This window comes from Postia placenta (genome assembly GCF_002117355.1).
Source record: "Postia placenta MAD-698-R-SB12 unplaced genomic scaffold POSPLAscaffold_2, whole genome shotgun sequence".
Lineage (NCBI taxonomy): Eukaryota > Fungi > Basidiomycota > Agaricomycetes > Polyporales > Adustoporiaceae > Rhodonia > Rhodonia placenta.
The window spans coordinates 1,686,082-1,697,014 of NW_020169833.1; the positions used below are offsets into that span (position 1 = coordinate 1,686,082).

General features: G+C 56.0%; 4 protein-coding genes across 4 annotated transcripts in view; 2 read left to right on the forward strand and 2 right to left on the reverse strand.

Annotated features, from left to right (window-relative positions):
• Nucleotides 1-1,611: 1,611 nt before the first annotated feature.
• Nucleotides 1,612-2,333, reverse strand: POSPLADRAFT_1043647 (hypothetical protein; the record flags this gene model as incomplete). The annotated part of the gene is made up of 2 exons (XM_024478359.1): nucleotides 1,612-1,743; nucleotides 2,031-2,333. 2 exons carry the CDS (start codon nucleotides 2,331-2,333, stop codon nucleotides 1,612-1,614), a joined length of 435 nt encoding a protein of 144 aa, XP_024342956.1.
• Nucleotides 2,334-2,605: 272 nt separating this feature from the next.
• POSPLADRAFT_1131418 (glycoside hydrolase family 55 protein) lies at nucleotides 2,606-6,303 on the forward strand (the record flags this gene model as incomplete). Its single annotated transcript, XM_024484078.1, has 20 exons — nucleotides 2,606-2,856; nucleotides 3,106-3,221; nucleotides 3,276-3,336; nucleotides 3,392-3,540; nucleotides 3,606-3,644; nucleotides 3,699-3,747; nucleotides 3,796-3,853; nucleotides 3,959-4,001; nucleotides 4,099-4,322; nucleotides 4,376-4,630; nucleotides 4,690-4,939; nucleotides 5,020-5,104; nucleotides 5,161-5,171; nucleotides 5,230-5,348; nucleotides 5,400-5,446; nucleotides 5,509-5,582; nucleotides 5,697-5,773; nucleotides 5,831-5,963; nucleotides 6,023-6,048; nucleotides 6,103-6,303. 20 exons carry the CDS (start codon nucleotides 2,606-2,608, stop codon nucleotides 6,301-6,303), a joined length of 2,268 nt encoding a protein of 755 aa, XP_024342957.1.
• An 871-nt stretch (nucleotides 6,304-7,174) lies between these two features.
• Nucleotides 7,175-9,666, forward strand: POSPLADRAFT_1166140 (hypothetical protein). Its single transcript, XM_024487907.1, has 3 exons — nucleotides 7,175-7,251; nucleotides 7,320-7,977; nucleotides 8,031-9,666. The coding sequence occupies exons 2-3, from the start codon at nucleotides 7,625-7,627 to the stop codon at nucleotides 9,346-9,348; spliced, it is 1,671 nt and encodes a 556-aa protein (XP_024342958.1). The 5' UTR covers nucleotides 7,175-7,251; nucleotides 7,320-7,624; the 3' UTR covers nucleotides 9,349-9,666.
• POSPLADRAFT_1132320 (hypothetical protein) overlaps nucleotides 9,455-10,933 on the reverse strand; it is a gene marked incomplete at both ends in the record, with an annotated part of 2,878 nt that continues 1,399 nt past the window's right edge. The window contains 5 exon segments of the mRNA XM_024484197.1: nucleotides 9,455-9,543; nucleotides 9,674-9,696; nucleotides 9,716-9,771; nucleotides 9,831-10,563; nucleotides 10,681-10,735. Coding sequence (XP_024342959.1) covers nucleotides 9,455-9,543; nucleotides 9,674-9,696; nucleotides 9,716-9,771; nucleotides 9,831-10,563; nucleotides 10,681-10,735 — 956 coding nt within the window.

Sequence of the window (10,933 nt, forward strand, 5' to 3'; positions counted from 1 at the left end):
TTAGACAGGCGTGTAATTACATATCAGCAAATAACAAGCATGGACAATCATGATGAATACTCATAACTAATATATTGTATTACACGCCGAACCTGGTTTTGCTGATGGCCGCCCGCCACCTGCAGCTGCATACACGGACGTCGGAAGGGCTCTGGCCAGGCAGGAATGCTCGGTAAGTCTTCCGGACGCTGATGCATGAACCTCATGATACAGAGGTCATGCTTGGTCCCCAGCGGCTAGCACAAATGAAATAGGCGAAGCCAGAGCCACGGAACTTGGTGAAACCTCCCCTGCCATTGTTCATCTGTGAGCATGTGTATCCTCTCATCACGCGGGGCAGCGGCTGATCTATACATTTGCCTCAGTCATGTTCTGTTTTGAGCGGTTGATGCTTGCGCGAGTCTCTGTATGGGTCGAGCGACTATCAGCCAGCCACCAGAACGGTGCATGCAGTAGGTGTCGAAACAAGGTTGGCGGTCTGCCATGTGACGATCCGCCACGAAGACTTCAGGCTTGCTGAACGCGTCGCTGTCGTTCAGACTATACGACCGGAGACCCGGGCTTTTCTTGGCATCCTCAGAGTGGGTGGCACGAGGTGCTCTCATAGAGACTTTCTAGTACTTGCAGCTTCCGGAGGTTTTTTGAGGCGTTATGCTGCATCAGGCCGTACATGCCACATTTAACGCCAAATGCCGGATGGAGCGCTTGATGAAACCTACTTACTGGTATACTAGCCCAGGCACGGCGACATGTGCTTCCTGAACCACTTGACGATCTGCATTCTTTATTCGAAGGCTCCCCATCAACCATTAGCATGCCTTACCGCCCGATAGAGGCATCAGCCCGCCGTTTCAACAGCCCTGCATCCGGGATTATGTCCTTGTGAACGGTTCGCGTCCCACGGAAGCACGGACCACGCTGTGGAGATTCCTATTTGTCGTATGTGGGTCAACTGATGAGTGCACCATGGGAGGCGATGGCGAGATACCGTACGTCCTGTCCTGTACACTTACGTCGGTGACGCTTACTTTTTCCGGAGGTTCTCACCTGGAGACATAACCTGGGCTCTGCAGACGAGTCCCGGGCATTTTCGTGCTGTCGTGTAGACAACGGGCTCCACTATACGGATATGCGTTTGACTTCTGGGAGCTAGGTCCGCGTCCTCATGGTCTTGTAGTACGTTTTAGCAGAAGCAGGGTTGCTCGTCTTCGGACTCCCATAGACCATCATGATTCGGGCCACGGAGGCAAAACTCCCTCCGAACGGGCAGCTCCACGCGACCCGTTCCTGGGCGTAACGAAGCGTTACTGTATCCGAGGTCTTTCCGCTTTCATGACGTCCATCGATGCACATTGCTTATAGACGGAGCTGCACTTTGTGCCTTTACTCGTGGTGTCTCTTTACACGATCTCATGCATCGCTGATTGTGGCATTCGATCGGAACAGGCAGGGGTAGGCTCCCGCCGTAGGCCGTGCGTCCACGCGGTCCCGATGTGTCGTGGGCGTCGCGGATGTGATGTGTGTCGACGCAACATCGGTCCTGGATGGCGCCGGGACATGCAGCGCATTAATGTGACCGACTCCAGTGTCCCAACGCAAATTTGTAGAACATTAGCTACCGGCATGCCAAGGAATACGCCCCACTTCGGAAGCGGCATCGTCATTGGAGGCAGGGTTGCGTGCCTCCCACAGCCTGGAAACCCGAATGCGGCGGAGGTTTTTAGGGGGCCTTCTGTAGCGCAGCTGCGTATCATATCAAACAGTGAGCTACTTTCTAACTGATGCTTCGACGTGAGCCGATAACGGGCGTTGTGTCACCTCGAACGGATGCTTGCAGCATGTATCACCGTGGAACTGCGATTACGCGCGAACAGCGCGTTGGCGCATTGATTATGGTATCGCGCCGAACAGCAGTGTTCATAGATGGTGTGTTATTTTCGTCTCATCCTGGCCAATCTCAAAAGCAGGATCGAGGGGACCATCCTCTGCAAGACTTCCCCCGGCTCCTTGTGCGTTGCGCGGCTACGAACCCTTGGCAAGCCATACTTGGTGAGCGCGGGCTTCCTTCTTCCCATTCCCGGACGCGCGTGTACGCCAGGCACGTGAGCGATAGACGCGTTCCTGTTCTGCGCCTGCCCAACAGGCCTCACATTTGTGGGAGCGTTTCGCGGAGGCTCTTGTCTTCTGCTGCTATCATGGGGCCAACGTTGTGCAGCTCCATAAGCCATCTTGTCGCGTGTCGCTTGTCCGATGGTGCTCGGACGCAGGCGCCTGCAGCCCCATGTGTTGATATGGCGCACGCCGGCATATTGGTCGTGGGCGGCGAGCGACATGCTCGGTGCTATTCGTTCTATACATATCATGCGATCGTGTCAAGCAAGCACTTTCTCTGTGCCTTCATCACCGGTCTAAATGGAAATACGGCACGTCGCCGCAGAATGTCTCGTTTCTCGCGTCACGGACCGCAGACTAAGTTCCATGCCTGTCCCCGCTGCGTCACATATATATGTGTCGCCATGCACACCGGTTGCCCCAACCCTGAGCCGTCTGCGCTTTCACTGACCTTTCCGCGCACAGAGCACAGACACACGCTCGAGGGTCGACCATGTTCCTCCGTTCCGTGTTACTCGCCGCGTGCGCATCGCTGGTGACGAGTGTCGTTGGGCTCGGCTCCCAGTGCACCGCACCGCTGGGTGCGGGAAACTCCACTGCAAGCGACCCTTTCTGGCTGCAAGACATCGCGCACCAGGGAACAGCTCCCTACAGTTCCGACCCATCCTCGTATGCAGTGTTCCGCAACGTGAAGGATTACGGAGCGACGGGCGATGGTACCACGGATGACACCGATGCTATCAAGTAAGATCCATGGTTCTGGGTTGTTCGAGATCCTGATCTCCATCGTCTAGTGCGGCCATCTCAGATGGCAGTAGATGCGGAGATGGTTGCGGCTCCTCTACGTAAGGCTGTCAACAATTTGTCAAAATCAACAACACTGACTATATGCGGCTAGTACGACCCCTGCAGTTGTTTTCTTCCCCCAAGGGTATGTGTTATTGATCCCCGTACAACTGCACCAGTATAGTTGAGCTTTTGCCGTGTTACCAGAACCTACGTCGTCTCAGCTCCGATCATTGCATATTACTACACGGTTCTCGTTGGGGATGCCAAGGTACCACCTACACTCTTAGCAAGTTCTGACTTCGATGGTTTGGCGGTCATTGGTAAGTGTAAGTTAGACTCAATAGCCAATACTGTCTCACCCGTGCGGAGAACAGATGCGGATCCCTACATTCCCAATGGGTACGGAGCCCAGTGGTATGTGAATCAGGACAACTTGTGAGTACCCTATTCTTGCACAAAGGCGCGCTTGCTCAACACCTCTCCCGCTAAGCTATCGCTCTGTTCGCAACTTTGTGATCGACCTCACGCAAATGTCTGCAACGTCGTCCGCAACAGGCCTTCATTGGCAGGTCTCGCAGTCCACTTCGCTGATCAACATCGTCGTTGAGATGAGCACCGCTTCCGGGAACAACCACAGAGGTCAGTGCCTACTGCCGTAGCACCTCGTAGGGTAGGCCTTTCTGATCATCTTGTTCTACATGTAGGTATCTTCATGGAGAACGGCAGTGGTGGTTTCATGGGAGGTTTGTCATGATACTGTTGATATCTTTGAGCACGGCCTTGATGGATTATGACAGATTTGGTGTTCAACGGCGGTCAGTATGGAATCGATGTGGGGAATCAACAGTGAGTACGGCGTGGCGCCGCATGGACATGACGTAAATGTTTTTCCAGGTTCACCGTGAGAAATCTGACCGTCAATAACGCCAACACGGGTGAGTGTCTCTGTCCAGTTCCTTGTGTGCTTGCCTAATACGGGACTCCTTCCCTGCATCAGCTGTAATTCAATCAAATTAAGTTTGCATAGTCGAGTATCACTAACGCCGTGCTCGTCTAGGTCTATGCGACCTGGAACTGGGGATGGACGTTCCAAGGCGAGCGTTCATTCAATACATATTGTCCTGGCATTGACAGATGAATACAGGAGTCGTAATAAACAGTTGCGAGGTTTGTCCGCGACTGCTTCTTTCGCTTCAGCTTATGAATGCTGCCTCGGTCAGACCGGCTTCTATTTGGTATCATCGACAGAGAGTGGCCAGGGTGTCGGGTCAGAAACAATCATCGACGCGACTGTCACCGATGTCACCACTTTCATCCAGACGGCTGAAGCCTCGAGTTCATTGAATGGTTCCATCGTTCTCAACAACATCGCGTTAACCAATGTTGGCACTGCTGTCGGAACTGCCAGCGGCGCATCGGTGGTATGTGTCCTGCGTACTCAGTCGTGCACGTCATCTAAATATCGGTTTCCTAGCTTGCAGGTGGCTCGTACACTATCGACAGCTGGGCGCAAGGTAACGTCTACTCCAACACGGATGCATCTGGCACCTTCGTCCAGAGCGATATCGGTTCCATTTCGAAGTCCTCGGATCTACTGGCCAGTAACGGCTGGATATTTGGAAAGACACATCCCCAATATGCCTCTTACTCGGCGAGCCAGTTCATAAGCGTCAGGTCGCAAGGCGCAACGGGCGACGGCAGCACTGATGACACGGCTGCCATCCAGGCCGTCTTCGACAACGCGAGTTTTTCTCCCTTGTCAGGGACTGTTTCCACCCGGCAATCAAGCTGACGCGAATTGTATTGCAGTATGCCGGATGCTATATCATCTACTTCGACGCGGGCGTGTATATTGTGTCTTCGACGATCACGATTCCGGCAGGCACACAAGTCGTCGGCGAGGCATGGACCACGATCATGGGTACCGGCAGCAACTTCGAGAACTATAACGATCCACAGGTCGTCGTGAGAGTCGGCGAAGAGGGCTCCACGGGTGTGGCGGAGATCACCGATATGATCTTCTCGACGCGGGGACCCAGTGAGTACCAAGCACCCCACCTGTGTCTTCCTGAAAGGCTCGCGGTCCGCTCATTGGCTTCGGAATGTCGCGTCCCGCAGCGGCTGGTGCTATCGTCGTTGAATGGAACGTACATGATCCGTCCGACGAACAGGGTGCTGCAGGCACTTGGGATACGTATATTATGTACGTGTGGTACCTGTTCTTCTAGCGTGCTTCCACTTATGGCGTTCTTCGTGCAGCCTCGGCGGCAGTAAGTGCTCCACAATTATAGATCTGTGGGATCGTGGAATGTGAACTCGCTATTATAGGAGATGGGACTGACCTGCAAGTCGCGGAGTGCCCCGCTCAGAACTCGAGCGACGGGACCCAGTGCTTTGCTGCCTTCATCGGCCTGCACATCACCTCGGGAGCCAGTGCCTATCTGGAGGTGCGTCGATCACCCCTATCTCAGTTTGGTTCCGCTGACTATCTCTTGCAGGGCCTCTGGGTTTGGCTGGCTGACCATGATTTGGATTCGTCAGGTGTGTACGGCGGCCGCTCTTTTGAGACATTTGCCAATCGGCATGCGTTGACTCGCTTGTAGACAGCGAGCAGCTCACTCTTTGGAGCGCTCGTGGTATATTGTCTGAATCACAAGGCCCGGTATGGATGATAGGAACTGGTGGGTTTCATAACTATACCTGTTGTCCTCGCCCTGTGCTGACACTTTGCAACAGCCAGTAAGCATAGGTTGACCAGGGAAGGTGGCGTCAGTGGACTTACCTCAGTCCGGCAGGTGAACACAGCATCATGTACCAGTACGGCTTGGTAGGAGCCGCGAACCACTACATGGGTTTCATTCAGACGGAGACGGTGAGTTAGGGTGGATGGTAGGATGGACGGCACCGGATGCTAACGATAAGGCAATAGCCATACTTCCAACCTAATCCCGGTCCGACTGCACCCTTCATTCCCAGTACCACGTATGGCGATCCAACTTCGTGGCCTCAGAACGCCGCATGGGCACTTTTTGTTTCAGACTCGTCGAACATCCTCATATTCGGTGCGTGCTGTCCCACCGACAGGCCCTCACGCGACTCACTCTCTTGATGTCGACTGCAGGAGCAGGACACTACAGCTTCTTCCAGGTAACAGCTCCACTTCCGGGTCGCTGGTCGCGAGGCTGACATGATGTGAAATAGAACTACGCCCAGACCTGCGATGCCAGCTACGACTGTCAATCACAGATCGCCGAGATCGACTCGAACTCGACCAATATTGCGATCTATGGGCTGAACACGGTGTACACGACGTACCAGCTCAGCGTCGACTACAACGGCATCATCAATTATGCGAACAATTTGAATGGCCTCGCGGAGACTGTCACCGCCTGGACGCTATAGTCAACTTGACTTGAAATGCGTCAAGCATCTCTTTCACGACGCGTCACGACGTTTCACGACCAGAATGTATTGATAACTGCTTGGGCGATCGCACTGATGATACCACCCGGAGTCTTCTTGTCAAATTATTGCAGCCAGATTCTTCCAGGCAACGTATGTACCAAAGCGAGTAGTAGACAAGTGGCGGGGAGAGTACCAAATGTGTACTGTATGTAGCGCATGGTGATTGATTCAGACTGGTGGTTTGTTCTCAGTTGGCGGCGGCTGGCACGATCATGGCGTGAAACGCGCGCGCGGCGCTGGCGATTGATGAGAGGTGTGCATCGTAGCACTGCAGAGGTGTGCATCGTAGCACTGCAGAGGTGTGCATCGTAGCACTGCAGAGGTGTGCATCGTAGCACTGCAGAGGTGTGCATCGTAGCACTGCAGAGAGGAGACTCTGGACACAGAGGTGGCCGCACTCGGAGCTGACATGATCAAAGCGGCTGATAACTAACGCACGGTCGGCTGGGGATTGGACTGCGCGGAGCATAGAGTCATTGGCTTCATAGCGGTTATCATCTCTGGGCGGTGTGGTCCCACCGCGTTCCACCCGCACGGTGGGGCTGGCGGTCATCGCGGTCGTGGCCACATCTTGGTCTGATTTGCCCGATGTGAACGCGGCGACTGCTCAGGAAGACGGGGTGCGAAGCGGGATGCATTTGCTCACAACAATGTAAGGTCCGGGTGCGAGTGGCCGTCTGTGGCAAGAAGAACAAGGAGCGCGCCGCCGGCAATCGAGGGCTCATCAGCAACCACTGGGCGTGGGAAAATCAACTTTCTTATAACGAACCGGAGCCAGAGTTTTCAGGTTGCAAGGGCCCCTCCTTCTCTTTGCTACCCGCATTCGTGCCTCTCCCGCCTGCGAGTTTCCTCGTCCAAATCTATGGTATTCCCCTCGCTACCAAGGTGCGTCGTGTTCGACGACGCCCACGTTTTACCCTCGTTCGCGGGCTGACTCCTCAGACACTCTGCAGCATAACACACCACCTCAACAAGATTCTCTTCGGATCGCTCGCATTCCCTCTCGTCGACACAGACAGGCCTCCTTAGGACCTCTTGCCCTACCGCAGACCTCGACAAGACTCTGCTAACGCTCTTCCATATGGGATAAATTCGTCTCCATCTCTCGGATCCAGGTCGCCTGCTCTGGTTCTACAGTCCACACTCTTCACAATACCCTACCGCTCCGTCCTATCAAACCTCGCAGCTCCGCTAGACACAACATTATACCATATTTAACTCATCACCCAACCAGCTGCCGCCGTCACCGCATACAACGATGTACAGCGCTCTTAAGGCGCCCTCGTTCTTGCGTCCTACCAGTCGCCCAGCTTCCCCAGTTCTCACTCCAGTCCAGGAGCCAGCAATGGTTCTCGACAGGACCCCGCGTCCCCTCTCCAAGTTGTCGTTGTCTAACTTCAGACGGTCCTCTCCATCTCCGGCTCCAGCGAGTGCCCTTATGACCGTGACTCAGGATGGCTCGTACACAGAAGTGCTGAGCCTCAAATTCAGCGAGGCCGTGTCCAAAGCCCTCGCGCAGCCTAGCGGGCCCGGCGCTCCGCATGAGCTCCTCAATGGCCGTCGGCCGATCCCCGCGGGACGCGGACGCGCTCTCGGCGCTCTGCTTGCCTCGTAAGTTTTCTTTCCAGTGGGCATATAGCAGCCGCTTCTGACAGCGCACACAGGGAAGTCAAGGCTTCGCGTGAGAATCCGCCTTTATACCGCGCATTGCTCCGGACGCTTCACCGACCACTCTCCGTGCTGTTGTCCAATCTGTCCAGCGACCTTCTCCCTCTCCTGTCCTCGCCTGCGTTCCTCAGCCCATTGACGCCGACGCCGCAGAACCCGCAGTCTAATGCCACGCAGCTGCACGCGCTGGGTCTCGCAGCGGTTGCAGGCGAACTGCTGGAAACATTTGATGGTCTGCGTCTCGGCCTCGAGACTGACATGAGGGGTGACGGGCTGAAGAACATTCGTGAGGGGCTTGTGTCCGTCGTCAAAAGGGTTGTCGACCCTCTTATGAACGGCATCAAGAACGAGTTGTTGCCGTTGGTGACAGCATTGGAAATGCCTGCGAATTCGCCACAGTCGACCAAGGGCACGAGGTCCCCGATCCCGCATCCGTCTATCATGACCATGCAGGGCCTGATGCCTGTGTACTCGCGTGCACTCGCTCGCTACGCCGTTGCGTCAATTGCTGAGAACACCCTTGCATCCCTCCTCATCTCACTCGTATGGCGTGGACTGGTTGCGCTGTCCAACCGCCCCGCGCCTCTTACCTCGCCTCCGGGCTCACCAGTTCTCTCCGGCAACAACACGGTCAAGCCCCAGGATAAGCGCAATGGATCGAAATTCACTCCACCCGCGACCCCTCCGTCCAGCAGGTTCACGCTCAAGCTTCCCCCTTCACGCCCTCCCACTCCGCCTGGCGCGGCTACCCCGCGTAGTGCAACGGTCGCAGCAGATGCGCGTGCCTTCTATGACCTTCTAGCCACGCTGCCACGCCCTGCAGCCGATAAGGAGAGCACACGCATCGCACGCGAGGCCGTCGACGAGGCGTTCGAGGCTCTAAGCGCGCTCACCGCGCTCCTCGAGGCCGTGCAGGCCTTCATGACGGCCGGCCGCGGTCGTGCAGGCAGCCCTGAACCAGCCAGCTTTGCCGAGCTTGCGGCGGACCTTGAGATACTCACTACCGACCTGCTCCTGATTGCGCTACCCGTCCTGCTCCGCGTGCTCGCACCGGCTACGGATCCCGCGCACGAGCATACGGTCGCAGAGATGCTGGGCCTATCAGACGACGAGTACCGCAAGGGCTGCTTGAGCGGGTTCGGGCGCGCGGAAGAGTGCGCGCTCGCGGTGGGCCAGCGTGTGCTCGACGTGCTCCGTGCGGACGCGCGTGCGGCTGAGTCTGCAGGCGCGAATGGCGCGCAGAAGGAGAATATGGGTCTGCTTTTGAAGTGGCTCGGGGCGCAGGTCGCGGTTGCGGCTGCCGCTGAGCATTGACTATCCGTTCGAAATAACGACGTAATTGCCCACAGTTGTCTTATAGTCGTATTTATGTCCATGTTCGTGCGTCGTTCGTTGTCCCTCAAGGTGATCATACACGGATTCACTCTTCTGCGCTGGTGTCTGGCTGAACTTGGTTGGTCTTTCTTCTGCATTGGCTGGCTGGATCGCGCTCCTTCAGGTACCCGTACTCTACCACCACACACGTATAACTTATTCAGTTTATCATCTCTTGATGGCGCTCGCCGTAGTCGCTTCTCTAGACGTAGACTGTTGTATTGTAGCGTTTCGTTGGTCGCAATGCTATGCCTTCGCTTCCTACCTGTGAGCATCGTGCATGCGTGACTGAAGCCGGTCATCTTACTGAAGGAGCACAGAGAGTGCGGTGAAGCGTGCGCATGAGAATCCAGTATACCCATTCTGTCGCAAGGAAAATACAAAATGTCACAATACAAATCGAACAAGATGAAGCAATCCACATGTGTATGAGTTTTGTATTTCTTATCGTCGCTGTCCATCCGTGAGGACATCACCGCCCCAGGCCGATCGTCGAACCCAAGGCGGTGACACAGTCTCGCTTTGCGCCAATGAAGTTTCCCCCACAGGCCCTCCAATCCCGAGCGACCGTGACAACTCGAGCCGAAGGTGTTGGCCGTCGCATGTAACTGCACACCGAGGCGGCCTCCCCGCCGCGCAGTGGTCTTGCTGTTCCGCCAGTGGAGTTTCCTCCATAGGCCCCGAAGGCCCGGACAACCACTCCGGACCCCAGGTATTGGCCGTCGCATATGACCACGCACCGAGCCGACCGACCCGGCACGCAGTAGTCTCGCCGTTTTGCCAAAGAGCTTTCGCTCAGAGGCCCCACAGACCCGGGCGACCAGTCCGGGGTGCAGGTCTTGGCCGTCGCATGTGACCGCGCAGAGAGGCGACCTCCCCATCGCACGGTGGTCTCGCTGTTTCGCCAGAGAGCTTTCGTTCAAAGGCCCCGCAGACCCGGGCAACCACGCCGGGGTGCAGGTGTTGGCCGTAGCTTCGCGCCCGAGGGCGACTTGCCGCGCATCCGAGGCGACCTCCAAGGCGCGCGGTGGTCTAGCTGTGTCGCCAGTGTCCTTTCGTACATAGGCCCTGCAGTCCCGGGCAACCACGCCGGGGTGCAGGTGTTGGCCGTCGAACATCAGTCGGAGAGTTGGCTGCTCTCCGACACCGTTCATCCTGTGGCGACCTCCACAAGGTGAGCGGTCTTCAACAGACGTGCCAGGTCTGTCGGGAGGGTGTCTTTCAGGACGATGTCAGCCGATGTGAGATGTACAAAGTCGAGAGCAGACATACCTTTGTGACTTGAAACGCTTGCGTCGATTGATCAGATCGGGCTTGCGCGTTGATGCTATATTGCGCAGGGTGAGTGACGCGTCATCCGAGAGTGTGGCAAGACTTACGTGTCAGTATCGTGTGAGGGTGTTGTCGATCGGAGAAGGTAATGAGCGGTAGCGACATACGTCTAGAAATCACAGACGGCGTGAGACCATTGCAACACGAGGTTGATCAAGGAGGCAGACGTACCCGAAAGCAAGTCGAAAGCGAG